The 27,194-nt window shown below is 38.6% G+C and overlaps 4 protein-coding genes across 7 annotated transcripts; 1 reads left to right on the top strand and 3 right to left on the bottom strand.

Moving 5' to 3' along the window:
• Positions 1-1,960: 1,960 nt before the first annotated feature.
• On the bottom strand, positions 1,961-6,395 carry LOC135651745 (uncharacterized). The gene is made up of 6 exons (XM_065172145.1): positions 6,206-6,395; positions 6,059-6,112; positions 4,608-4,681; positions 4,379-4,496; positions 4,210-4,268; positions 1,961-2,373 (listed from the first exon to the last, which is right to left on the bottom strand). Exons 1-6 carry the CDS (start codon positions 6,314-6,316, stop codon positions 2,295-2,297), a joined length of 495 nt encoding a protein of 164 aa, XP_065028217.1. The 5' UTR covers positions 6,317-6,395; the 3' UTR covers positions 1,961-2,294.
• Positions 6,396-6,800: 405 nt separating this feature from the next.
• On the bottom strand, positions 6,801-19,628 carry LOC135584727 (histone-lysine N-methyltransferase ATX4-like). Of its 3 annotated transcripts, XM_065171871.1 has the most exons (25): positions 18,843-19,628; positions 18,364-18,755; positions 18,198-18,253; positions 17,879-18,089; positions 16,402-16,515; positions 16,208-16,276; positions 16,057-16,122; positions 15,846-15,937; positions 15,665-15,757; positions 14,599-14,734; positions 14,185-14,272; positions 13,975-14,074; positions 13,692-13,816; positions 13,261-13,409; positions 13,025-13,129; positions 12,393-12,457; positions 11,938-12,139; positions 11,582-11,668; positions 11,420-11,476; positions 11,251-11,340; positions 10,330-10,416; positions 9,009-9,083; positions 8,801-8,901; positions 7,956-8,046; positions 6,801-7,309 (listed from the first exon to the last, which is right to left on the bottom strand). In XM_065171871.1, exons 1-24 carry the CDS (start codon positions 19,312-19,314, stop codon positions 7,956-7,958), a joined length of 3,123 nt encoding a protein of 1,040 aa, XP_065027943.1. In that variant the 5' UTR covers positions 19,315-19,628; the 3' UTR covers positions 6,801-7,309. The 3 variants fall into 3 exon arrangements, with proteins under 3 accessions (XP_065027943.1, XP_065027941.1, XP_065027942.1); XM_065171869.1 differs by having other exon boundaries at positions 18,364-19,628; XM_065171870.1 differs by having other exon boundaries at positions 6,801-7,305; positions 18,364-19,628.
• Positions 19,629-20,547: 919 nt separating this feature from the next.
• On the top strand, positions 20,548-25,128 carry LOC103968892 (uncharacterized). Of its 2 annotated transcripts, XR_010501967.1 has the most exons (4): positions 20,548-21,442; positions 24,353-24,462; positions 24,793-24,886; positions 24,991-25,128. XR_010501967.1 is itself a non-coding variant. In XM_009382239.3 (2 exons), exon 1 carries the CDS (start codon positions 20,656-20,658, stop codon positions 21,433-21,435), a length of 780 nt encoding a protein of 259 aa, XP_009380514.2. In that variant the 5' UTR covers positions 20,548-20,655; the 3' UTR covers positions 21,436-21,442; positions 24,353-24,557. The 2 variants fall into 2 exon arrangements, 1 of the variants encoding a protein (XP_009380514.2); XM_009382239.3 differs by lacking the exons at positions 24,793-24,886; positions 24,991-25,128 and having other exon boundaries at positions 24,353-24,557.
• On the bottom strand, positions 24,832-25,860 carry LOC135584722 (protein VERNALIZATION 3-like). The gene is made up of 4 exons (XM_065172392.1): positions 25,669-25,860; positions 25,485-25,546; positions 25,301-25,341; positions 24,832-25,194 (listed from the first exon to the last, which is right to left on the bottom strand). Exons 1-4 carry the CDS (start codon positions 25,858-25,860, stop codon positions 24,965-24,967), a joined length of 525 nt encoding a protein of 174 aa, XP_065028464.1. The 3' UTR covers positions 24,832-24,964.
• Between the last annotated feature and the right edge of the window lie 1,334 nt (positions 25,861-27,194).

The following is a 27,194-nucleotide window of genomic DNA, read 5'->3' as shown; positions in this document are numbered from 1 at the left end:
CCCGAGAAATATATGGAAACGGATTTGATCAAAGCATATGCCAAAGCGTGTGATGAAGATGAAGAATCAAACATGAAGTGTTGATGCATCATCTTAGCTTTGTTCTCGAACTGCTCGCTCTCTACGTGAAGGTGATGTTTCTGCAGCTGACTGGTCTCTCGTCAGAAGAATAGATTGATCGCCTGCTGAATTCCGCAGTGCTTTGGAGAGGAGTCACCGAGTTTGGATTGCATTCCTTCTTATTACATGATCGAGAAAGAGAAAGAGATAAAGAGTAGTTCTTTCTATCTTTGCAATCCAAGACACAAAACGACTTGCTTTCTGCGTTCCATGTCGACCATCAAGCTTCGGCTTCAGGGATGCTCTCCAGCATCGGTCTCCATGCACCGCCACGGCTTGATCCATTGCGTGGAGCCTCGGTCCTTGCGTTGAGCTCCTCTACGATCTCGGCCACCATCGCCTCTTCGCCTCGGACGAACATAGCCAACAACCGAGCTGCTTCCTTCTTGGTCAGCACCACCTTCATTGTGACAGCTCCCTTCTTCTCGCAGAGACTCGTCTGCCGCCCAGCTGAAGTCTTCGGCTTCTTCGACTTGCGAAGCCAGCCTTGTAGGATGCCGAAAGCATGGAGCTTTCCGATCTCTGCACCCTTGGCCCGAACCAAGCAACCAAACAACTTCCTCATCGAGAGAGAGAAGGGGGGGCACAAAGATGGAACGTAAGGAGGCACACTTTAAATAGGAGATCGCTGATGATGAGAATTAAGAGTCCAACAGTCAAAAGGGAGAGCATGCGAGGGAAGGAGGGACAGCCCGCCAAGGATGGAAGTTTGAAGGATTCGCAGCTATTGCGATCTAAATGTGACGCACGTCTTTTTCCTTGAAACAGAGGCAGGCCAACAACCCTGTAGCCTCACAGAGTGAAGCTCGAAGAATCGTCAAGCATGCGCTCGAGGCATCAGCTCGTTCTTCTTTTGGAGAAGAGGACATGATGGCCAAACCAAGAAACCTCAATTTTCTTCTCCAAGAGGACATGTGCTTCGCCTTTATAAGATGGATAGATTCTTTTCATCTCCCGACCGTGTATTGTTCTTCAGAAAAAAGAATAAATCATGTTTAAATTTGCTGGGGGAGGTCGAACGGAGGAACTCATTCATGAGCATTAAACATCCGTTTCAGGTTTACTTGGCCGCCGTACAGGACACACAGCAGTGCCAGTTGGATGACTACACATGTAGAGAGAGAGAGAGAGAGAGAGAAGCAAACGAGGAATGCAGCAGTATGTGGGTTCTGCTTACAGAATCAAAAGTGGTCAACGCGGTAGGAAGGCGTCGCTTGCAGATGGTAGGTGTCCCCATTGACTTGAGAGTATGGGATTTGCGGTGTTTTGTCTCCTACAGCCGATTAATTATTTCTGCTTGTGGATGAAAACCACGAAGAAAACGTGGGTGACATGTGATGAGTCGTTGACGTCGGCGGAGGCCAAACAGATGATCCTCACACAAACAGCTCAGACATCGTTGACCTTTCTCATCGTCAACACTGCTCGTAGAAGAAGAAACAAAAGATCGACTTCAGTGACATCAGAAAGAAGTATTGTCTCTAAGAAACCCTTTGAATCTGCCTCTTCTCAGTTACATTCGCTAACAGAGGTTTTCAGCGACAAATACCAAACATGCTAATGATGCTTTCTGAGAGGCCTCTCATGCAGATGACAACAAGCAGCAAAGATGGACAAAACCACACGATTACGCGAGAGAGAGAGAGACATAGTTGATGTAAATATAGGAGAATGACACAACGTAGATGGTGAACTGCTCCATTACAATATAGGAGAATGACATGATGTAGATGAGCAGAGATAGTTGCCGTCAAATTTGGACAACATGAAAATTATAATGTTGTTTGACATTGTAGCCATTAGGAAAGAAAGAAAACAGTTAGATAAATGTTGAAGCATCTCAACTATAAATGATTTGAATTCATGACCATCACAACACAATGTTGTAAACACCCATCCGACCCCTCCTGAAACTTACAAAACATCACTTAAATGTCATGGGATACACACAAAAGAGAAACTTGCTTTAAAACATCACTTGAATTCCAAGGGATACCCACAAAAAAAGAAACATATGGCATTGGTTCAACAAGAAGCTGAAAGATCAGCAACTCGATGAAAAAGTATGATGAACCGGTGCATTGAAGTTTTTGAGATTGCATTAAATCATCAGAAAATTAAATACCATCATCTCCAGAGGACAGGATTTAGCAATAATCACTTGGCCAGCACCTTCAAATCTCCGTGTCGCAGCAACTTATAAGTAGTTCAGAAACCATTCGCCGAGCAAAAGGAACATAACTCAAGCTGTACCTGCAACGAGCACGATGTTTCAGATTTGGTAAGACCCAGCAGGTACTATTTATGGGATACCAAGCGTTGACTTTTTGCTAAACAAATTCTGAGTAAAGTGGTTTCAGTTTGTTATTGTTTTCTTCAGAAATCACTGGGGCCTAGTGACAAGAACTAAACTTTAAAAGCTAGATCAAAATGACTGTGGTAGCATTCTTTCATGATTGGGCTCAGGTCGTTTCCAAAGTTATGGAACAAATCTATAAGAAAAAAATACATTCCTTAGTAAGAAGTGGCAATCAAGATTGTTCATCGAACATTAAATTTTTAAAACAGAGGTAGATGCTCCAGAAGCTGCATAAAACAACTATATTCAATATAATTTTATCAAGATTTGTTGCCCACTTTCCCAAGAAACAATGAGAAAAAAGATTGATCGTTTGTGGTCATGGTTTTGACTTCTAAATGACAGAAAATATTCTTAGATTTGACCTACAAATTAGAAACTTATAGGTAAACTAAAATAATTTGGAGACTACAGCTATGACAGTTTCCACACTTTCTTTTTATTATGACAAAAAAAAAATCAAAATTCCTGAGTTTTTTCATCAGTTGCTTCCACAATATGGTAAGTCAGTGATAAATGGTGATTCCTCATCTTACCGTCTATAAGAGAGCATTGGGTGTATCTTCCAAGGCAAAGTTTGGATACAATGCCAATCTATAAAGATTTAATTATGTCTAGACTTTAAGAATAGCAATTGATTAGCTTCAAGGATAAGAGTGTACAGCAATTAGCCAAGCACAAAAACATGTATCAGTATCATCCAGTGAAAGAAAGGCTGGTGAAAAAAGGCATACAGCATAGTTATCTTCGTCTCACCTTATTGAAGTGCAGCTAAACACTTAGGCAAGTCAGCTCATTTTTATGATTGGAAGTTGCGTAGGAACCATGAGAATTCTACAATTTGTAGATACCTTTTCCTTTATTTAGTTGCCAATACAACAAGTAATGAAGTGCAGCTAAACACTTAGGCAAGTCAGCTCATTTTTATAATTGGAAGTTGCATGGGAACCATGAGAATTCTACAATTTGTAGATACCTTTTCCTTTAGTTGCCAATACAAAAATTGGCAAGCAGAAGTATGGAAATTGTTATGCATTGCTAACGATTAAAATCATTAACTTACGATAAGATTATAAGAATCTCATCTTTTGGCTACTACAGCTTCTAAATTTAGTGCTTAATACTTAATTTGCTATCTAGATGTAGGTCCCACTCTTTTTGACAGGTGACATTGACTATCCCATATGGCTAAGAAGATGCTTCAACCAATTTTCACCAAAAATTGAAAAAGGGAAACTGCTCCCTAGATCGACAAGGTTCTAATTTCCACCATATCTTTTTAATTTCAACTCCAAAAGCACTAAAATCCTATTAATACAGCCACAGATGTATGCCTAAAAAACGTATACAGCCATATAGTTATATTATACATCCATATGTATGTATGAGTGTTTAACCTGTAAAGCCATGTATAGCCATCGGCCAGGGAATGGAAGTGTGTGTAATCACATGTCTCCAGAAAACAGGGAGCAGGCATAAAATTTTTGGACTACAGAAGTCAGAAACTGGTCAAACAAGAGACTGTTCATCAATAACCCAGATAAAAGATCTTTTTATAAATCATTTGCAATGTTGACATGTTATTATATTAAACACAAAAACAAAGGAAATATATAACATTATCAATGACCCGTCTTTCCCCTTACATACTGATCTAAAGGATGTATGAATTATATGTACAAAAATCAAAGTGACATGTACCAGGAAATATTGACAGAAACAAAACTTACCAAACAAGAGCACAGATCTCACTTATAATCGCGATTAATGTCAGCACCTTGCTATGTATCTGCAGAACATGACAGCGAGCAAGTAGAACGTGTTCAGAAGTAAGCTGAAGCAACAGGGCTAAAACTATGAAACTTTAATGCTTTAATTAAGATGGCATAAACAACTTACCCAGAGTGCACAAATGAGAGCAAGAATGACGCTGCCAACATATACAGCCGTTGCGTAAATGCGTACTGGATCAAGCATCATTCTTGCTTGTTGTACTGGCCCAATTAGGAAGGCTGTGCTGCCACATGATGGTGTTTGGCATGAAATTTGAGGTGAATGAACAATGAAAAAGAAAGGGAGGAAGAGTAACACTAAAATAGAATTAGAAATCCCATATTTGTAAACCCACCTCCCTACTGCCAGTAAATTTCCAAAAGTGAACATTATGGCAAATTTGATGGGCTTGTAGAAAACAATAAGTGACTGCAAAAGAAGATAAATAGATTATCAGCACATGTCAACGAGCAAGATTCTCATTATCGCATTAAAAGGAAGCATCGAGCTCTATCTTTTTCATGTTAACGAGTATCAAGAACCACATTGTAAAGACCAGATATCAAGTCGTGCACTTTCTATACAACACCAAAATTATCTTTGGACGAAACCACGTAAAACAAAATTCTTGAAGTGCGATATCCAAAATGCTTTTTTTTCTCCTTTCTTGGTTCCAAGTACAGAGAGAATTCACAATCAAAAGGTTATATCTCTAGTACAAACAAGATCTTCACAATCTAAAGGAGAACAATCAAGAAACAGTGATCGAAAGGATATCGTCGACCAATCACCATCCAACAAGTGTCCTTCGAGTGGCATCCAAGCTAGAAGAATGCGACAAAAGTTGCCCCTCATTAGTTTGCTAACGTGGACGTGGATCCAAAGCAGGCAATTATAGGTTGTCTCTATCCTTGTCGCCTACGTGGACAAAAGGCTAGATTGAGATTGTTAAAGGTTGTTAAAGGGTGCCCCTCAGAGAATATTCTAAAAAATATTTCGTCCATTCACTACCAGATATAAAAGCTCACATTTAATATAATAATGGGTGGGGAGGATCACTTTTTAATGGGGGTTATGACACTCACCGTTATCATGTTACTAACTTGGGTGTCGGAGAGACCGGGTCGGGAAATTTCTCCTGACCTCAATCTTCATATAGGTGGCACTTTGGGAGCTCGACATTTCCACTGCGAAGGCACCTCGACCATACTTCGGACATCTCTACGCACGTACGCACACAGGTCAGAGCCACTTTGGGCTGACCAAGATATCAACGACAACTTCTCATAACAAACGGTAGCATGCAGGATATTTTAATAATGATAAGGTCCTGCCAAGAAATCTCTGCGCTAGTTTAGAACAAAATGTCACTGTCCTTCACAATCACAAGGATGCTGATATGTGGAAAGAAAACCGTTTCAGAACATTCAAAATTTCTCTGTTCTTCACAACCACAAGGATGACGATATGAGGAAAGAAAACCTTTCAAGAACATGTTTAATACTCATAGGGTTGCAAGTATGGAGTAAATTGACATCAACATAAGATGTGATTCTTTTCGAACAAATGGCTCGTGTGGATTGGAATACAAGAACTTATAAACGTTAAATAAACATAAAACGGAGCGACGAATGTTTGCATTCTTGATTGACCAAACAACATTAGGCTTATCAAACCCCAGCAAATCACAAGACACTGAGAAATAAGATGAAATGAAAAGAAGAAAGAAACATCCTTTTATATCAAGAACGAAAATGCCACACAAGAACTGGAAAGATTGACAAGAAAGAAATGCTCGCATCATACCAGGAGCATAAAAGCGAGGCCGACGACCAGAGACGCCGCGAACCCATACAACCTCTGGCGCAACGAAGCAAGAAGATCGAATCAACATCAAGAACAAAGAAAGCATCCGCGATTGATTAACAAAAAATGGTCAAAAGAATGGAGGACCTGCAGAGGAGAGAGCGAGCAGGAGCCATCATCAAATTCGCCCAACGGGTCCTCTTCCTGGTCTTGACCGCCACCGAGAAGGGATTGTGGGAGCCATTTGAACCTCTCCATCCTCCGATGGCTACCTCTGCGAGAAGAGAGATCGCGCGAACTATCATTCCATCCTCCACCGAACGATCGGATAGAAAGGAGAGGGAGGGTTTTTCCTGTTTCCTTTAGGCGGTCCCCTATCTCGCGGAAGAAATTGAGGTTAGCGTGTGCCGCCGCAGAAGAAAATTTGTTATCGGACCAGAATTTTTTTTATTAGTGGGTGAGATCCGCAAAGGATCCGAATCCAATAATCTTATGAATCCAAAAATAAAGAACCCACATCTGAAATTTTGGAATAAATTAACGGGTCCTGTGTTTTGGGCTACCAATTAACACTGTTTATTATTACCATTAATAATCACAATCATATATATATATATATATATATATATATATATATATATATATATATATATATATATATATATATATATATATATATATATATTTGTTAAAGGAGCTTTTAGGAATCACCTCCTTCAGGTTTTCAACAGAGATGCCAAGCTGAGAGCACTATGCCAAAGTAAATCCCTTAGAAAACGAAATATACACTATAGTTTGCTTCGGATTACATGAGAGTCAACACATATAATTAAAAAAAACAACAAAAGAGAGATCTTGCTTTGTGCAAGGAAAAAAAAATTTTGACAGAAAAAGATCTTGCTCTCAGAACAACTCTTTCTTATTACAGCTGCTTGGGAGCTCCTGTTGTATTGTCGTGGTGCCAACTCTTTTAACTTTGTTGGCCGTCCTTGAATATGTTTTGCATTGTTCCAACACCATCAATCATGCGCAAGACGTTGATCCCAAAGCTTCAATTTCTCGACATCATCGCATTCGTCGTCGTCCGTTGCTTCCTCTTCTGTGTTCCAAGATTTGCACTGCCACGCTTGTTGAACCAACTATTATTATCTCATGCCAGCTCTGGTGAAGAAAAGTTGATGATCCTAAACGCTTGTTCAACATGCATGTTTCTTCTTCTCATGAAGGCTGAGAGATCAAACTATTGCCTTTCTTTCAACAGAAACCCATAAAAAGCGTGATCGATTAGTTCTCAGACAAGAATCTATCATAGTAAAATATCTAATAACACTAGAGGTGTCGATTCATAGCTGGTGAAATAGTGAAAGCCTATCATAATCAAAGGTTATGTACCTATATTTGTCAGAATGAGGAATGTGCTATATTAGCACACCATATTTACCTTTATTAAAGTGACAAATATACATCTCAAATAGCCAAAACATATGAACTTGATTACAAGGTTTCTTCTAATGATAAAAGTAGTTGGTTAGCCATTTACTAATATCGGATGAAGGGTTTGGATGACAAATTATACCCACTTCCCAATAGCATAACTGTTGAATACCTTTTGACATATAGATAGTGGAGCCAATAATGGCGATTGATACACCTTTTATCATTATTTTATCCATTTTTTGTTTTCTACACAAATATACATGTCTAGAAGCAGAGTACATAATCTGTATGCTTAAAGTTAATATTGCTGAATACTTCAATGATTCAATGATAAAGACCCCCATACTTCAATGATAAGCTCTAATTAAACTGAAAAGAACAAGAAAAAAGGTGGAAACAAAATATAAATCCAAGGATTCCTAACATGGAAAAGATAATCAAAATCATGATATACAATTACCTAATTCATAAATCCCCGACAGTTTGGAGCTTTGCAGAGGCAGGGAACTTTACATTCCTCAGCTTCATCAGGATCAAACAAATAATCATACCTAGAAAAGAAGGACGTGTGGTCAACTTAATTTGCCCATGAACAAGTTCAATAATCTGCTTGAAAATATAAGAATCAAAACCTTTCTTGTAGAATTAACAATGTAAAGCATTTGATGAACATAACAAATCCAGAATTCAGATTTACAATGAGAAAGGCAATGCAAATATGTGCTAATAAAAGACATGACAATCAAAGTGAATACAAATGTATGGTAACGATGCCAAGTCTCCCAAGGTGTGAATCAAAACTTGCAAAGGTTCATGTTTTCTCAAAGATCGTCACAGTGCACAAGGCTTGATCTCCCACCAATGAGGTATATGGAGAGCAAATGCATGCAGCCTTACGCTCACAAGCAAAGATACATTTTGTGACTCAAAACCTGATCATTTAAACTGCAAAAGGAGCAACCCTACTAAAAGACCAAGGCTTGTCTTCTGTAAATGATCATACAATTTCTACCGGCCAAGTGATATGTACAAGGAAAAAGCGGATATACTGAAGATGTGATTCGCTTTTTCATGTTTAACTGTGTTGGGACATTACCGCTCTTTAGTGGTGTTGTTATTTATCCATAACCATTTTTTCTAGAAACCAAAACTGAAAGGACATGGAACCATTTTAAAAAATTACAATTAAACTTTATTAAGTTCCATTGCTTCAGGATTCAGTGTAAACCAACATTACAGTGGATGAAACAGTAGAAGAAAATTTTCAAAATTAAAATTAAAGATAGAAGTGTTAAATGGAAGTACGTTAACTCCTCTCCTGCAGAAACATTCCTCTTAGCTATAAGAACGACTCGACTCTGATCGTCACCAACATTCATTATCCTTGCATAGCAGTTAGGCATGCACTGCATCAACAGCCATTAAGATTTCAGAATAGTGGCAAACACTAACCAGTGGTCTGTTCTACTATGACGGCTAATATAGAAAAGATTTCAGAATGTTGATGGCTTACAGAGTGGTTTATGAGGCGAGCTATATTTCCTTTATCTGTAGCATCAACCACTACTTCTTCACTTATTTTGAACAGCTGCAGACAAAATTTAACAAAGTAAATCACTTAAAGACAACTTCAGTGTTGACAAAGAAAAACATGAGAAAAGAAAGATCCATCACGGTAACTGACAAATAGACAATTGACGATAGAAAAGAAAGGATCCAGTTAACATTCATTGATCCTAAGATGCTGCTGGATGACAAAATAATCATTCACCACAAGAATGAGATTACTATTAAAGTGTATTAAACATCAGCACAAAATCGAGGTTCTTTGCTAAGGATACTGTTGTACAGGATACAAAATAATTCTGCATCTCAACTGCAAAACTACCATATCAAACTACACTCAACTATGTAACTAAATTTGTCAATCAAATATCTGTAATTCCAAACAAGGTTTGGAATACTGCCTAGTATAATTCGGTAAAGGTATTTACCGGTCCGATAGTCCACCAGCATGTGGACCAAGGAACACCAGACAATAAGTCTGGTACAAGACCTGTATTGCCTATTACACCCAGTACAGGACCTGTATCAGATGGTAACTTTTTTGTTTTAACATTTCCAGAACTTGATATGTACCAGTAATACCAACACATTTTCAGTCAAAACCAGGGCTGATATGAGTCCAATACGTGAAACTAAAAACCTTGATTCCAAATGTACTTTTTGTTAAATATATATATTGCACTAGATTATCTTCAAGGATACTTAAAAATGATATAAAGTCAGGGAGCATGCTATGAACTCACATAAAGATTAAATGCTTTGAAATAAGAGTGATCCATTATGCTTGTCTAGTCATTACGATATACTCATAACTTGAAAGAAGAGCAATCCATTAAAGTACTCACCTTTCAGTGATATACTAGACAGACAGGAAAAAAGACCTTTTCTCGTGATAAATAAACTCTAAAGATGCTAATGCCATCACCTGAGAATACCTAACATAGCACACTGATACCTATAATGAATCCTAGACTTGTCAAGTCCTATTTTCCTATTTCAATATTCATGTTGACATACACACGGCCATATTCTTAGCTTGCCTCGTACCCATTAGTCAAGAAATCCAAATTTAATCTTCAGTCACCTGAACAAAAATATGCCCCTTCTCCAAAGGAACTACCAACTTCTGTGCTCTTTATTTCAGAAATCACAGCAAACAAATTTACTTAGTTTACAGGTATAAGCAAACTATACAAATAACTTTGGTTCTCTTGAATATCTGAAACATTATACTATATTTAAAGAGAACAAGTAAGAATAGGAATTACATAGCAATCCTTTTTTTCCACTTGATAACGTGCTTCTCGTAGATCTGCGACACTGCGTCTGACCTGCTCCCCACGGTACTCTATAACCTGAATAAAAGTTCAGGATTGTCAGTTCAAACTCTGAAAACCAAAGGCCCAAACACAATATAATATAATATAATATAGCACATTGACCATCAAGTGATAATATAATATAAGTGCCACTTATGGTCTCCCAAGAGATATTGACCCTCGAGTTCGACTTAATGTTTTTCATACAAGTCAATGCCACTTCAAAAAAAAAAAAGAACTTATGAACACGATGAAATGGTACTTCACGAAATTTCAAAACCTTTATCACTCCTAGAGGAACTGTAAGGTTATGCCAAATTGTACAAAGGAATATCATGGTAGTCATGACAACATAACTACACAAGAAACACAAGATTTTGCCTTCTATGACATTAGTCATACTTTGCATAAACTACTTATACTCGGAAACTACCTAAATTGAATCAGCAAACTTGACTTTTGTTTTAGGAACTCAAAAGGTGTGTTTTGATTAACGATAACAAAACTCAAATACATAACAAGGTAGAATGTGAAATGCGCAAGTTGATGAAATCATCCACACAAAATCAACCTACAAGTTTACCCAAAGGCGTTTGCAAGCACTATGAAGCTAGAGCATTCAAACAATCGAGTCACCCGAGACATCCCTCTTCCAGACTATATTACAACCATTTCCCACCGCTAATTTTGAATTCCAGCAGTGATCACGAAAGCTTCAGAATTGAAGCTAACATCATTTTGAACTATTAATTGAGCCTGAATGATAAGTCAAAAATGCAAACAAGCAGTATAACAAATTGCATGTCATAATCTTACAATTGTTGTATTATAAAATCCACTCCATAAGTACATTGTAGCAAGGAATAGTACCATTTCTCCTTCTTGAAGGTTTTTACGAGCAAAGAGGCCCCATCCATGTATTCCGGATTTACCAAAACAGACCCTACTTTTTTCGGTTGACTGGATACAGAGTCAAGTAAAACTGATGAGTTACAGAAGAGCAGAAATATGCAAAAAGGCTACCGGGACAGCAAATAACCTGTAAGTAACGAAGACGCTCTCTAAATGTAGAAAACGATCTCTGATTCTTCTCTTCCTGTTTCAAATGCAGAGCAAAAGAAACTAAATCACCTGTTGAGTATGGTCTCGAGGCTTTATAAGAAAAAAAACAACAAACTAAGCTTTTAAAAAAGATAATTACCATAGGTGCATTTAAACTTTCAATGGAATCCCAAGAATGATGACAAGGCCCCATAATTCGATGTGCAATGCCATTTTCTCTTTGATGCTACAAAAAAGTTTACGTGTCTAAGAATAACAACAGTAGGATTAAGGATGATTCTGCAGTCATATGCCATAAATTGATCTTTTTTTTCAACATTGCAGAAGAAACTAAATAGTGCACAAATGATAGCAAGTCGAGAACATGCTATTATATCTGTGTTAGCATACTCATCAGAGATCATGATGATAGATTCTACCTCCATTTCTCAAATTAAACAAGTATCTAAAACCAAAGGCATAACCCTGCAGCAAAAAATGAGGATCCTGCCATACCTTTGTTGTTTTTCTGTTGTAAATTAAACATCTTGCAGCAGATAAAGATTGAATAGGCAGAGAAGGCATGGTTATCTCCTGAGGTATATCTGTCCTAATTAGTCTCGAACCACTCTGCTTTTTCATCTTTTGCAGCAAACTGTTGGTAGAGAAAACCCCTGAAGGGGTCTGCATAATTAGCACAGTATCAGGATCTGGAGACCTACAAAGAAACCAAGGTCAATTATCTTTCTGAATTTCCTATTCCATGCAACTAGGAGGCAGAGCTAATGTGCAAGCCCATATATATGACAGAAGAAACACAACATTACAAGTGCTGCAATGTTAAAAGTAAAAGAAAGCATCCAAATAGGTGGCTTAACACCATGTCAATCAATAGAATGGAAAAACATCAACTAGAAAAAATTTACAGGATTATAAGAAAGCTATTACAGGTTAATAAAAACAACTTTTACCTGTGATGTGCACAATAAGAAACCATTTTTATTATTTGTCTCCCATTCTTTTCCAAGCAATGCAACTGCAAATGTAAAAGGATGTTAAGTTGTATAATAATATTTCCCCAACTTAGTACACTAAAGAGCATTAAGGATGAATGAGAATATCTGTTTATACCACCAAGCATGATATAAGTCTTTCAAATAACCCAAAAGCAGAACAATGTTGCTGATGCAAATTTATGATGAAACACTACCAGAAAGCCACACAAAAATGTTTTTGCAAAGCCATTTCATAAGCAACAAATACTTATGCAACTTGTACAATGGCAACTGAAGCAAAAAATGTAAGTAGTTCCTGAAGCTTTTTTTATCCCTTCACAAAGTGGGTAAACAATACAAACGTCACTTCAAATCATATAATACATGTTCGTCAAGCACAAGATTATAAAAGAATAAACAAAAAAAATTAGCAACTACTCTGTGTTCATGGCATGGCTATCTTTCCAGATCACATGATTCATCACAGTTTCATAGATTGAACACAGATCAAGGAGACAAAGTATAAGTCCAAATAATATGACCTTCAATTTAATATTCAAAACACTGTTCAACTTTTACAACATAAAGCCTAGCATAAAATCATTTACCTCCATTCTGTATCCAGCTCTTGATGCACACATTGCATGATAATAAGTGGAACATGTGTAGCATTGTGTGCAGGCACCATGCATCTGCTTACATATCACACAAACCTGATGGCACATTGAACACAAATCAGCAATTTAATGGTTAAAATACTATGTTTTTTACCAAAAATGTACAACTGCTATATTGTAACATATAAATTGACCAACAGGTAAAACCATTCACAGTTCAGCATGACCTTCATAAAAGATAGAGGTGGTATATCCAATATGCCAGTAGCAGGCTCCATTGTTTCATCACTGGCAAAAGATACCTTTGGCTGAAACCAAGCACACGTGACATGAACCCATAATGAATCATCAACATTTGTTGGCTTTAGAGCACCACCTGTGGGAAAAACTAGTGACGTTACAAACATCCTGTTTACCAAAAGCATAAGGATGCAGCATCATCATGTGCATTTAAATTGAAGGTTAATCAGGTGAATGAACAATAAACACAACCATCTTAAATGAGGTTTGTAACAGTTTAAATTGACGGGTTAGACAAAATGCCAAATGTATCCAATATCTAGTGTCACCCAGGTTGCAGTGCTACTGGAATTAAAAAAACATAATATGCAAAATAACTAAAGAGACAAGTGGTTATTCCAGGACGCATTCATTTTACCTTCTACAGGGCAAAGGCAGCATTCCCTTTTAAGCAGGGGTGTTTCACAAGCTCTGCAAACCCATGAGGTAAAATTTTGTACATCAAGTGCTCCATAACATTCCTGGTGCACAGCTATTTGACATCTGTAGAATACGAGGATTAACTGTAAACTATCTGCAAGTATCAAAGTTGACAATTATTCTTTGTAAAAATGAACCAGAACTTGTTCCTTAGCCCCTTCGGATCTTTACTCCAAAAAAATCACTAGGATGCGGACCAGATGGAAGAAAAGATACCAGACCTGTTGCATATGATGATTTTATTGTAATCCCAATCTTCGATCCATCTGCAAATTGCACATCGCTCTGTTGTCCATTTAACAAGAACCGGTTCATATGGTTCTGACACAAAAAAACAAAAAAACGTTTCCATCAGTTCTGCTAAGATCAATAAGGGGACATAAAAGAGCTGCCAAATCAGATGATAAATAGCATTCAGAAAAATAGTGTACCTTGCAACAAACTAAGAATCTTTTCTTTTCTATTACCCGCTGATGAGTGTTTAGCTTGGTCACCAAAAGATGGATTATATAATTCTAGCTGCATTCACCAAAGGAAAAGTTATAAATCAAAGCCGATAATTAATTTAAAATTACATAAGCAGGTGTCATCAGATGTTACATATTTGTATGAGGACATACTGAAAATTAATCATAGATTTATCAGAAGAATGGATCAATGTGCAACGGTTGAGCATATGAATGAATAAATACTACTAAGTTTAGGCATTAAACATGTTTTCAGAATATTTTACTATCATATTATATCCAATTACTATTATCATGGATCCAGATTAGCTAAGCAAGCAAAAGGATAATAATTTAAATATGCGTGTACAATATAGTTTATAATACGTAGTTACAGACCCATTTCCCCAATGGCTGCCTTGTACTCTTGACTTTAACACTAGTCTTCCAGTATTTCTTTCTAGAACCCGTATGTCGCTCCCACTCATTAAGCGTTAGTTTCCGTGCCTTACAGGAGCTGCACTGACATAAAACCCTGTAATATAAAAAGGATTGTTAATAACTGATCAATTAAACTAGTAAAATTAAAATAGATTGCATATCAATTTTTAAAAAATATTCAAAAGATTCATCCAACTCATCTTTATCACCTAACACATACACTAATCAGTAAGAGAAAAGCCATAGCTACTACCTTGCATGTGTCATCTCTGTCTTATAGATCCATTTTTGCAGTTCAACAACAATTTGCCAAAGGAAGCACATAACCATCTCTTATGACTACTTTTATCTAATTCTAATTTTCCTATTCATCCACTTCTTCAGCACAAGTTAGGGCTCTGCCAACTTCAAGGATGAATAACAAATTTATCTTTTAAGCAATAAATTTAAATCTAGCCTATTCAGTTCTAATGTTAATGATCCTCTAGAGATGTGTAACGAGTCAGACTATTGCAGATATTTGGGTGGAAAGCAGCCAAAATGTTGTAAAAGGATCAGCATGTAATATGTAGCAGAAGTTCATAATCAGTTAATCCTACTTAAACTCATAGTCCTGTTCCACTAGGCTAACAAACAGCTCAGCATCAAGGCCATATTTGATCTTCAAATTGATCATTCGTGAACTGCATCAACATCCAAGCTCTTGCCAATGTTCAAACATCCCCCATTAGAAATGGTTCTTTAGTAGTTCAAAGCATATAATAGCAAATGAACAACGAAGAAATATGAATTTCATGTCAGTTTACCAACTAAAACCTCAAGTTCTCAAAACAAACAGAAAATAATTGTTTCTAAAACTCAAAATAAACAAAATCACCAAGCATTAGAAGTTCAAAAAAATTTAATAAACAGGTATCAAATTAGTAAATAGATGGAAGGTGCAAGGTGAAATAAAAGATGTGTCAATTAGTTAAGTCACACATAATACGTCATTCTACCACAACATAAAGGACAAAATGCTTACATATGTTCGTTTGGCAAATATATTCCTTCCATATCACAACATATCACAGTTATCTTGTCAGGCTGCTTGTCTTGGGAAATGCCACCATCATACCTACAGAGAAAATTACAATTTATGCTGCAGGCAAAGCAAGTCTGCAAAATCACATGTTTTGGAATATATAAGAAAATTAATAGATTACCTAACTGGGGCATGTTTCTTAATTGTATCTTGTGGTCCAAAATTACGCCTAGACTTGCAATCAGGGCAGAAATAATCAGTGTTCTCCAGATCCTTGATAATGAAAGAATGTCAGTAAGTTAAAATCAATCTTGACAAAAAGTGTGCAACACACCTTATACTGTTATTAATCTAATGATATTTGAGAAACCAAATTTGAAAGAAAAACATACCTTTAAGTTGCCACAATTCTTGTCACATTCAACATGAACCCAAACTTGACACCCATCACAACAAACCTAGTTTGAAAGTTCAGATAATTGACAACATATTCAACTATGGCGAATGATCAAATATTGTAATTTATGAGGTGGATATTCATACCCAATTCCCACCATCCGTGTGATGCCATATCTTCTTGCATATGCCACAATATTGTTTTGACTTTAAAAGCTGTGGAAAACCAATGCAACTCTAAAAAACCTACTAATTGTTCAAAGAAAACACCACACATAAACTATAAAAAAAACATAGTGAATTTCAAACAGCAGTTGTCATTCATCAGAAATAATACAAACCTTAGCACAATGTTTACAAAGCAACTGCTGTGAAATGTGCTTCATCTTCTTTGCACTTCCATATGGAAGTTTTAACCCACAACTTTCACAAAGCAGGCCTGATTTGTCTACAGCCTGAAAATCATATTAGAACAAGTTTAGCCCTCAGAACACAAGCTAGAACTCAGTACACGCCACATGTATGTTACAGTTGTCACTTTATTATTTTTAGGAAAATAAAACAGAATGCTACAGAGAGCATCAGAGATGAATAAAATTAGGCATTGACACTTCAGGCAGTAAAACAGGGACTCAAATATAGCTAATTTAGAAAAGCTGAAAGAGCAACTTATAAGGTGTCTGGAAAAATCAACTTAAAAGGGAAATTAATTCGATTTTTCTGAATCAAAGCCACAAATCAAATATTCACACAAAATAAGAAGTTCTCAATAGTTAATAACAAGATCACCTCTTAACTGTATTTATAAACTAAACATTAACCATTGAAATAACCAAATATGATAGCAGCAATACAACAGGATCTTGAACTGAAGCAAGGTGGCAATACAGAAAATTTGCAAATATACATTGTTTTAGCTATTGAAACCTTTCAAAGAAATTTTAGTCTCATGGTTCAACAATATACATGATTGAACTGGTACATAATGGGCAATACACTAAATATACCAACAATAGCAACAAGCCATAATGTCCCAACTATTTGGGGTAGGCAATGCACCCAATATACAGCAACATAAATAAATATATATATATATATGATTAAACATCTTACAATGAATCTATAACTTGGAAGCAAAATATGACAGAATGCCCTAGAATGTTCCACATGGTCACTATAGTTTTAAGTTTTAACCCTTGCAGGTTAAATAAGTTCATTAGCTAAACCAAACTCAAATTAAGATCCAAACCATTTGGTTGTGAGCTAAGTAGACAAGATAATAAGCTAAAAGTTCAAAATTTTCCCTAGCTGATGTAAATAAACCAAGATTCAGGTTCTCCCCTAGCTAACCTATGTCAAACTACAAAACACTCAGGTTCAGTTGAGTCAGTCAAGAAGCAGAAAGTTTTGGAACACTTTAATTTGAAGAGTCCATAGAATTTTGAATAGCCTAGGCAGCATGATGAAAAAGAAAACCAACTTTTATTAGACTAAAAAAATAATCTCATCAATTACTTTCATATATCAATCAAAATCAATAAGGTAATCTCTACATAGAGTCAACAACAAATTTACGTAAGTTGGAATATCCAATTTAACAAATATGCTTAATACAAAATCACACATATGTCATCATAAGGCTCACAGCCATGAAAGTTTTTAAATAAATTAAAAAAAACTTTACAGAAAAAAAGAATAATTGCTACAGTAAACAATCAAAGTATGATTTCTAAAACTCATCAATAAACTATGGTACTATTATAGTTAACAAAAGTATATATGCATAGAACCATACGGCCTCGATGATTTTGGTCTTACCTGAAATTTCGATTGGCATTCTTGGTCATGATTTGAATCGGTAACCTCACTGGATATTTTAGCAACAGGTTGATCAAAAGCAACACGACCACAAGTATTAACTGAATCCAACTGAACTCCAAAGAATCCATGCTCAGCTAAAAATGCCTCCTCAATTGCCATCCGGAAATTGCTAGGTTTGTTCTTATATAACTGAGTTTGGCCTTGAAATCTGAAGAAAGAGCCATATCAAGTATCAAGAGAAAGTCATTCCAAAAATTTCCCCAAAGAAACATCGTTCAAGAAAAGAAATTCTTCTTTAATTTTCCATAGTTTAGACCTGTCTAGATAGTCTATGAATGGAAAAATCATCCCCTGCTTCACCCATGAATATGCCTGCCAGCATAAAGTGATTAATATGATTCAGAACCAGTTACAGAACAAATAAAGAAAAACACTAGCAATGAAACAAAAATATGGAAGGTGAGAACACTAAGATCATTTACCCTTCCATTTCTGGAGTATCCAAAAAACATAACACAAAGAGCTCCAGGGACACATGAATTTAGAACATTTTCAGGAGCTTGCTGCAGAGGATCAATCACCATTGCTGGCCAAGCAGGATTCTTCTTTCCGCACTTTGCCCAAACTATATCACCTAAAACAAAATCCTCTGGACAGTAACAGTCCTCCCTCCTCTCCACAGTATCCCTTAGCGAATTTGACTCAGCAACTGCTGAAATAGAATAACGAACCACTGATTCCTCCATATTGGGAGTCTGTTGCAGATACTTGTCTTCCGCTTCCACCATGCTGTCATCGAGGGATGTAAGAGTACTTCGTGAGGTAGAACAGTTGGTCGTGCTGAAATTTCTGCAAGATCGATAGCACTCCGCCCCTAACAATGTGAAAGAATTGGTCACTGCTGCGCTAATTGCAGCACTTTTATAGTTAAGATTCTTCTTTTTATCCTCTCGAAGATTACCCTCGAAAAAGAATTCAGAATCCGACGCCTTGGACTTAGATTTCTCTTTCTTCCAGGGGTCAATGAGAACCGAGTTCCTGAACCGGGAAGGAAGCGCCTGCGAGCGCCCCCTGGAGGTCCGCACAACCGGAGCTGGCGTGACTGCAGGCTTCACTGACCCGTCCCTTCCCTTCCGCCGTTCCTCCAACATCACTTCGCTGGCACCGGAAAAAGACACCTCGGTGCACCAAGAGGGGGCCGCGGCGGCGGCGCCAAGAACCCTGTGCCTTAAGCCATCGGGAAGGTAGGGAATTCCGGCGCCGGAGAGATCCCCCAGCATCTCGAGCGGAAACGACCCGCCCCCATCCCTCTGCCGCTTCCGACGGCTCTCCTCCGCCGCCTCGCCGCCACCGTCGTCGGAAAACGACGGCTCCTCTGCCTTGCAGCGCTTCAGGCTCGGCATTTGGCCCCTCAAACTCCGTTTAATGATCATATCCCTTCGATCCCCAAAAACCGAAACCCTAATTCCGCAGTCAACCAACCCGAATCAAAGAAAGAAACCCTAATCCCCCAGAATTGATGACAAGTTCCCCAAAATAATCGCAGAAGAAACAAGACCCCAAGAATTGGGAAAGAAACATATCACGATGGACTCGAGACGCTCCCGAACTCTCCCCCGGTTCGATTGCCTCTCGATTCGAGACTTTGCGAAGCCTTTATTGGCCTCCAAACCGAATCCGAAGGGAAGAAGGAAACTTCGAAAGCGGAGATAGGAGGCGAGGCGAGGGTGCTCTTAACGACGCCACCAAGGCTACAACATATCTATATATATTTTAACCGCAACGGAAAGATAACGGTCTCGATTGGATTCGTGCCGGTATAATGGATGGGCTTCGAGGAACCGGCAATTGGTATTTTGGATTATACCGCCATGGGGGCCTTTCATTCCCGTTACGGGCGGGAAAGCGAAAAGTGAGAGGGAGGGAGGGAGGGAGGGAAGGGGGAACAAATGGTGGAGGGAAGAGTCGATGGCGAAGTGGCTTCTATTTGGTGTTCGTTGACTCTTTATATTTGTTTGGCAATAAGGTAACCAAATCCACCTGAGAGCTATTATAACTGTTGATTCGGGAAGAGATGTGCTGATCCACACCGTGATGTACTTGCATCGGCCTTGTAGTCGAGTTTGTAGACCGTAATAGAAAGTAAAAACTTTATAAGATTTCATTTAATTCTTAGAGTAGTTTTATTCTCATTTCACTTTCCCAAAATTAATTGTCTAATTTAATGTTGAGTAACAGATTGACAAGTGTGTTTCTTTTTTTTTCGCTTACTCCAGTCGGTATTTTTAGGACAAGAAATCTATACTGTTTAATTGAGATAAAAAGGAAAAGAAAAAAAGATCTGCCGTGGGTTGGCCCACGAGGCCCACCTGAACAATGTGACCGGGCTCGAAACCAGCTCTGCTGGCAGGCGTGACACAGGAAAATAAAAAGCGGAAAGGAAGAGGAAGAGGAGGAAAATAGAAAATTAGAAAAATGGAAAAAAAAAAAAAAAAAAAAAAAAGGGGGGGGAGGAAAAATAGAAAATAATAATAATAATAATAATAAATATCAGACGTTTTTCAGCAGTCATATTTATAAGCATTGTGATATTCCTATTTAGTGATAATTTCTGTATAAATGCCACTTTATAAATGTTTTTTTTATAAAGAAAAGAACGCTTCGAGTCTTGACTTGTCGCGCAAACAAGCAGAGTGCGGTGAGTATACCTCGACGGTTCGGAACAAGAAGAAGAAGAAGAGGCGCAACGAGTAGTAGCGTCGACCGGAAAAGAGATGGAGGACGTCGTCACCGAGTCGCCGCCGCCCTCGAGGTTCTTCCAGGAAGACCTCGACAACTTCGCCGCTCCACCGCCGCCTCTGCCCCCGCCGCTCCTCCTCCTGGACCCCAAACTCGGGCCGGACCACATCCGCCCTCCCCTCCTCATCGTCGCCCTCTCCGCCCCCTCCCTCGCCATCCTTCATCGGATCCCTCACAAGATTCTCATCGGAACTCTAATCCTGCCGGAGACCCCCCTCGCCGGAAACTCCTTCGAGCCCTGCCCCCGCGACCGCTCTTGCTACATCTACGCTGTCGACCATCGGCCGGCGTCGGCGGTCCTCGTCGCCGTTCAGTTCCCGGTCGCCGCCGAGAGGGCCCGCGCCGTCGCGAAGTCGTTGCTTGGTGCGATCCAGGCGGAGAGGGTCTTGATCTTTGGTTCGATCGGGAGCCAGAACTACAGGGGGCGGTTGGCAGTGGACGAAACCCTAGTTTTTAAACTGGAGACGGTGGAGGAGAGAAGCGGTGGGCAGCCGCTGGTGCAGGGAGTGGATTACTTGCCGTCGGGAAGTGTGATGGATGGCCTCGGGGCGGCAGTTATCGCAGAGTGCCAGATGCGGAGGGCAAAGGGGACGCTGGTGGCAACATGGCCGGCGAATGGTCGATCTACTGTGGTGCCGATCATTAGGTCATTGTTGCAGGGCTTGAGCATTGATGTCGGTGCGTCTGATGCTGATGATGAGTTTGATGCTGGATGCTCGTTTTCTTCTCGATATGTGTCAGATTTGTATACCTGATGACGAGGTACCTGTTTCAGTTCATTGATCATAATTCCCTGTTTTTGAATTTCAATTTTTGTGCCTGTTTAGCTTCACACTTATATGTTTCAACCTACATTAATGTTAAAAGTGATCTTGAAACTGAACAAACAAGCAATTTCAACTTTGTAGTGGAGTGCCATATCATACTCCAAATGGTCCATTTGAATATTCCAGGTCGATCGGTTACATGCATTAGCTGCTAAGGTAGGAGTGACGGTAAACTGACAGCTGGCTTACGTAAAACTGTACATATATTTGTTCTTTCACTTGACAAACAATAATGGAATATCACAATGTTGAATGACAAGATGTTGCATACTGAAGTTCCATCGGCCTGGAGTAGCTATAACTTCAGAATCTTATGCCGTTTGAGGCTTACACAGGCATGCTTTGAGCATATCAGCTTGTTTCATGCTAGTAATTTGTTTATATTTGGATCACAGGTGATCAGCTTTTTTCTTGTTAGTAATTTGTTTATATAAGAATAACTGGCAGAGGTACAAAAGAAAACTCTTATGTAACCTCATGAGCACATTATAAAATAGGAAACATCGGTTTACACAAACAAATTTCTGTTCCCATCAACACAAGTCTATGACAAAAGTCATATACATGGTGGAACTGCTGTGCTGCTCCAATCTGTTGACATCCAATATTAGTGTGGATTCAATTCCATCTGTTGACCATCAATATAGTATTGTTGCTTTGGTATCTGTTAAATACATCAGCTGCCTGGTCTGTACGGGAAATTTTGAAACCTTGAAATTCCTGCGATCGGGAGATGCCATCTTTCTTCATATCATCTTGAAATTTTCAATCTTAAATGTTGAGGTTTCAGGCTTTACCGGATGAGGCGGTGTTCTCTGGTTGTTCTAACTGAAAGAGTAAACACTGGTGAAGCCAACATATCCTGATCCTCTTCTACAGAGTGATGATTGGTCCAACAAGCTAGAGTCATGAGAATTTTTTAGTTACATATTTTTGTAATAGTCTTAAGCCCTAAAAAACTACCTTGGCAGTGGTTTTCCACTACAACCGCACATCATCTTCTGCAATAGTTCAATCTGCAAAACTTTTTTTATCGGGGTATAATTGTCCCTCACTTTTTTACTGCCACCTATTGTGTCAGATACATTACTCGTGCCCAGCAAGTATTTTTTTTGTTGCTTTTCTATACTTTCAACTGTTAAACAAACCAGAATTCATCATCTTGTTTTAGAATATATCTATTAACTCATTGTCTTCTCGGTCACTATACGTAACTTGTTGTCTTAGTTTGACAGATGCCTTTATGACATGTTTGGATAATGTGTTGTCCCACTTTCTCACATCATCAACATCTGATGCCTGATTTTGTGGCCATTCTTGCTTTTCATTACATCTTCATAGTACTTTGCTTTCAATTTAAAGTTCTGCACTATACATGTTATTTACTGACCAGAGATTGACACCTGAAATCCTTTATTCGTAGTCATCAACTCAAACCTATATTTCACTTTTTTGGAACCCTTTATTTAATCAAACAAATTCATCCTTAATGCAAGTTCATCATTTTTTTTCCTTGCACAAATTAAACTCTTTGAATTAACAAAGCATCATATCATCACGTTACTGCACAAGACATGTCGACCAGTTGAAGATACCATTTTACCGGGAACAATTTTGTGCTTGAAGTATTATGCCTACTTTATTTGGTATAATTTGGAATCAAATCACATTAATTACAGATGAAACTTTTTAAATCCTTGCTTAGTTTAGTTAGGGCTAGAACTAGATCAAATTTAATTCAGTTCTACGGCTGCTTTTTGTAGTCTGATTTTAAAGAATATATCTTATGTTATGTGTTCTACTAAAAATATAGACTTTTTTTAAGAATATTTTTTTATGAGTTATCACAAGAGGGCACCTAAATATTTACATTAACAGCATCGGACTTATGCTGTGGCATGTATAACATGTTAAGTATCTAATGGCATGCTGCTGTGTAACCCATGATATTACGTTGGAGCTTGCTGGCAATCATGCATGAGTAGCTTTTATGGTTTTTTTCCCTTTTGTATACCCTTGAAAGGCTTTAATCTTTTTTCTTTTTCGCAAGTTCACATTAATGTTAACTCATGTTTGGCAAGTGTCATGGTTTCTATGGCAAGTGGCAACTTTTATGGTTTCTAGAATGGAATATAGATCTGGATGGGATTCTTAGGATAGGTACGTTTGGCCTGTTGTCTTATGGAACTGTTTGTTGGAAGTTAGCTTTGTATAAACTAGAGTTCTGGCAACTCAGGACCTTTGTCAGTAAAGTATCTGGAGCTTGCATGTTAGTTATCTGAAGCACAATAGTATTGTAATATAGTCTCATAGAAGTAACTGTGTTTTTTGTTTATCATTGGTGAGTGAATTTTAGGCACTTGGTTAGAAAAACACTTGGCTGAAAGTCAACATAATGAGTCCGAGGTGGTTGACATAACTTCTGGTTCATATCATTTAAGCGCTAAGCTCCATGATCAAATGTCATTGTAGAGAAAGACATCCTTATTAACCCTGATACAATTAACTGCTTAATTTCTTTTTATTTGTTTAAATGGAGAGAGTAGTGACCTTGCTGTTTTGCTTTGTCGTTTTCCCTTTTTGTGCAGCTTTGTTTGTATAATTGTATATCCCAGGAGTAGCAGGACATGGTACTTTCTTTTTTTTACCGAACTAGAGATAATTAATTCTGCGCCTTGTTACATTGACTTGTTATGTACGCAAGAATGTTAGTGTAATTAATTCTTTTGAGGTTGATGTTTTCAACTGGAAAGAAGCAAGAAAGTGCCACTATTATTGCCATTTGCATTGTTTCAAAGCTACATCTGGTGGATATTCTTAACTTCTACTTTTGGTCTTTGTTTAGGCTGGGGGTTGATGCAGCTACAATCAATAGATTGCATGGTGTCATTGTAGCCTATTAGAAGATGGATCTGGAAGCATGCTGCAAGTACTATTGATTACATATAATCGAATGTATTAGTTTTTCTCGACATCTAAACTTAAGATTCTTATACATATTTTAAAACTTCGTTTTCTTAATTTGAGGGAATTTATAAGTCGAAACTTCAGTGGTTCTTTTGAAAGAAGTTTGGATATCGTATACTGACTGTTGGGGTTGATTGATTTTTTGAAAGTGCTTTTGAACGGCAGTCAGTATGTCAGCTGCCGTGAGAGTTCCATCATTCTGGACCTCCAAGAAAAGCTTTTGCAAATGCCAGCAGTGGTTGGCTTGTTCTCCTACTGTTGTTATCAAAAGCCTTGTGGTTCAATGATCCTTGATGATGGTTTGTTTATCTTTGCTAGAAATCAAGATGGACACAACTAGGAATTGCACGAGGCAAGAGAACAAACATCATCATCGGCCATGGATGAGGTGGGAATGCAAGAATCATATATGGTACAACATTTGTTTTCTGCTTTTTGCTTTTCCTGTTGCTAGAGAGGGAAGGGAGAAGAAGTGTGAGAGTTGCAGGCCTCACCATAGCATCCTTCTGCCGCCAGAACCGGACTCTCTTTGGCAGTTGAAGTAGAGAGCGGCGACGGGGGAACCCAAATTGTAGAGCTCGGCGAAGTCCCTGGTGTTGAAGTTTTGGCGCCACCCAGGGGCGTACACCGTCTCCCGCCCCAGCTGCTGGAACAGAACCACCACGTATCGGTGAATCCCTAGCTGCGGCCGTGGCCTCTCATAGCACACGATCTCCTGCCCTGCACCCCATAAAAAAAATATCCTTCCTTTCATGCATCCATCTCATTAATTACTACATTTCTTCTAGTGATTAAGATTGGTCTCTTCTGGTTGACCACATCTTACCAAAGCTTGCTTCGGTCGTTGCAGGGATATCTGTGACCAACCTACAGTAGCAGCGACCCACATAACGATAGTGATGGAAGGCAAGTTAGCTTAAGCAGATATACTGGAGAAAGAAATAGATAGATGGATGGATAAAAGATACAGAAATAGAGCAGCAGCGGCAGGGCATGGAAGATGTGCTTACCAGTGCAAATATTCTCGAAGGGTTGGCTCGCTTGGACTAGGAGCATCTGGGTCTACCATGATCTGAAGAATACATGTGTAAACCGTATAGATCTCTAGTCCAAAGATGAGCAGATAGCAATGAAACAACTAGCGACTTCGCTGGGTACATGGTTTGCATCTTTTAGATGAGAGAGGTAACTTACAAGCGTGTAGAAGATCCTGAGGTCAGTTCCTCCGACCTCTACTCTGGGCTGCTCAACCACAGCTGATGGCTTAAACTCGCATCCATTGGTGACCTCCCTGGAGTTGTATGTCACCCTGAGAGGTACGCTTCTCGTGAAGGGATCCAGAACATCCCCAATCACTCTACCAACAGTCAAAGAATCTCTTTGCATGACCTCTCTCTCTCTCTCTCTCTCGAGGTGCAAATGGTCAGAGAGAGAGAGGGAAGGAAGGATGAGAAGGAGAAGAGGGGTAAATTCTGAGCTCAAAAGTTCCAAGAAAGCCAATATATAGCAGCTCTTTTACAGGAATATTTCATAAGACTCATTCAATCTTTCTACACTCACAAAGGAGCATCCTGGAGTGATCAAGAGGTGACAAACCTGAGAGAGAGAGAGAGAGAGAGAGAGAGAGAGACTATTGGTTTGTGATACCATGAGCTTTAGACCTCCTGTAGGCACTGCGCCATGGACGTCTTCATCATTTCTTGTCTCCAGTGACCTTATGGTTGATGTGCGCAGATAGATGAAAAGAAGGGAACCATGGGAATCTTCAACCAATCGTACTGTCATTATCTCAGTGGCTGTCGAGTTCTCATTGGCCAAGTGGAGATTCATTTGAAGGATCAAAGGCCCACCTTGGCCGATGAAAATAAACAGACTTGTAAGCCGTGTAGTTGTCATTGGCCAGCACAAAATTTACTGTCGGGACAAGGCCAGACCAACCATGAGAACGTCAAGAACCATATATGTGCTTCATTCATTGGCTCGAACACTTTCGACCGATACCACTGTTCCAACAGCTCACACGGTACATGTTCTAATTCTGATTTATTTAGTTTCATATTCTTTCGATGGATATTTCATTTATATGTATGCTTACAACAAAAACCCATCATTTCTATATTCATTTATCTCCTTCCTTGCTTACGCATGCACAATTTCTCCTTTCGTTTGATCTCTTGTCGTCCATGCTTGATGGGCAAGAGACTTAATTGAATCCATGATTCAGTTTATGATAGATCAGAATCATGCATAAAGTATAGCATGTATAACATAGAAATCTCTCTCATGACGCATTGGGCTTACGGTCTTATAGATAATGTGCACGCACAAAAAAATTGGTTTTAATTCCTCCTTTCAGTTGAGTGTCCAAAACGCTACCAATTAATTCATACTAATCCAGATAATGTATGATAAATCTGCTACTGTTTTCTCAGATGAGGGTTGAACGAGGGGATTCGCTCTGTCTGCTGTCTATATTTAAGCAAACCAAGGGTTGCATCTGATTACGATTGCTGGGTGCGTTTTGCTCTCGTATATAAAACACCATCTTGACGAGGATATCAAATTCCTTGCTGTTGTTCTACAAAGGGATCTGCTTTTATCTAATCCTTTCTTGACGCCCCATAATGTGGGTATCTGTAGCGGCCATGATTTGATCGGTCTAAAGAAGCCATGGAATAATAGCTGTTCAAGTAGAGGTATCAAATCAGATTGTTCTTCCA

Source organism: Musa acuminata, chromosome BXJ3-10 (genome assembly GCF_036884655.1).
Source record: "Musa acuminata AAA Group cultivar baxijiao chromosome BXJ3-10, Cavendish_Baxijiao_AAA, whole genome shotgun sequence".
NCBI classification, from domain to species: Eukaryota; Viridiplantae; Streptophyta; class Magnoliopsida; order Zingiberales; family Musaceae; genus Musa; species Musa acuminata.
This window is presented reverse-complemented; position numbering and strand designations above follow the sequence as displayed.

Coding starts and splice junctions, on each gene's coding strand:
- LOC135584727 (XM_065171869.1), bottom strand. CDS start 19,314: ATGATCATTAAACGGAGTTTGAGGGGCCAAATGCCGAGCCTGAAGCGC. Junction 13,410..13,691: donor CTGCCTTTGCCCTGTAGAAG/GTAAAATGAATG, acceptor TTTTTCCCACAG/GTGGTGCTCTAAAGCCAACA. Junction 8,047..8,800: donor TCTGCAGGAGAGGAGTTAAC/GTACTTCCATTT, acceptor CTTCTTTTCTAG/GTATGATTATTTGTTTGATC.
- LOC135651745 (XM_065172145.1), bottom strand. CDS start 6,316: ATGGAGAGGTTCAAATGGCTCCCACAATCCCTTCTCGGTGGCGGTCAA. Junction 4,682..6,058: donor GCCTCGCTTTTATGCTCCTG/GTATGATGCGAG, acceptor CTTCTTTTGCAG/TCACTTATTGTTTTCTACAA. Junction 4,269..4,378: donor CTCTCATTTGTGCACTCTGG/GTAAGTTGTTTA, acceptor CATGTTCTGCAG/ATACATAGCAAGGTGCTGAC.
- LOC135584722 (XM_065172392.1), bottom strand. CDS start 25,860: ATGCAAAGAGATTCTTTGACTGTTGGTAGAGTGATTGGGGATGTTCTG. Junction 25,342..25,484: donor CTTCGAGAATATTTGCACTG/GTAAGCACATCT, acceptor CTGCTACTGTAG/GTTGGTCACAGATATCCCTG. Junction 25,195..25,300: donor AACGACCGAAGCAAGCTTTG/GTAAGATGTGGT, acceptor TATGGGGTGCAG/GGCAGGAGATCGTGTGCTAT.
- LOC103968892 (XM_009382239.3), top strand. CDS start 20,656: ATGGAGGACGTCGTCACCGAGTCGCCGCCGCCCTCGAGGTTCTTCCAG.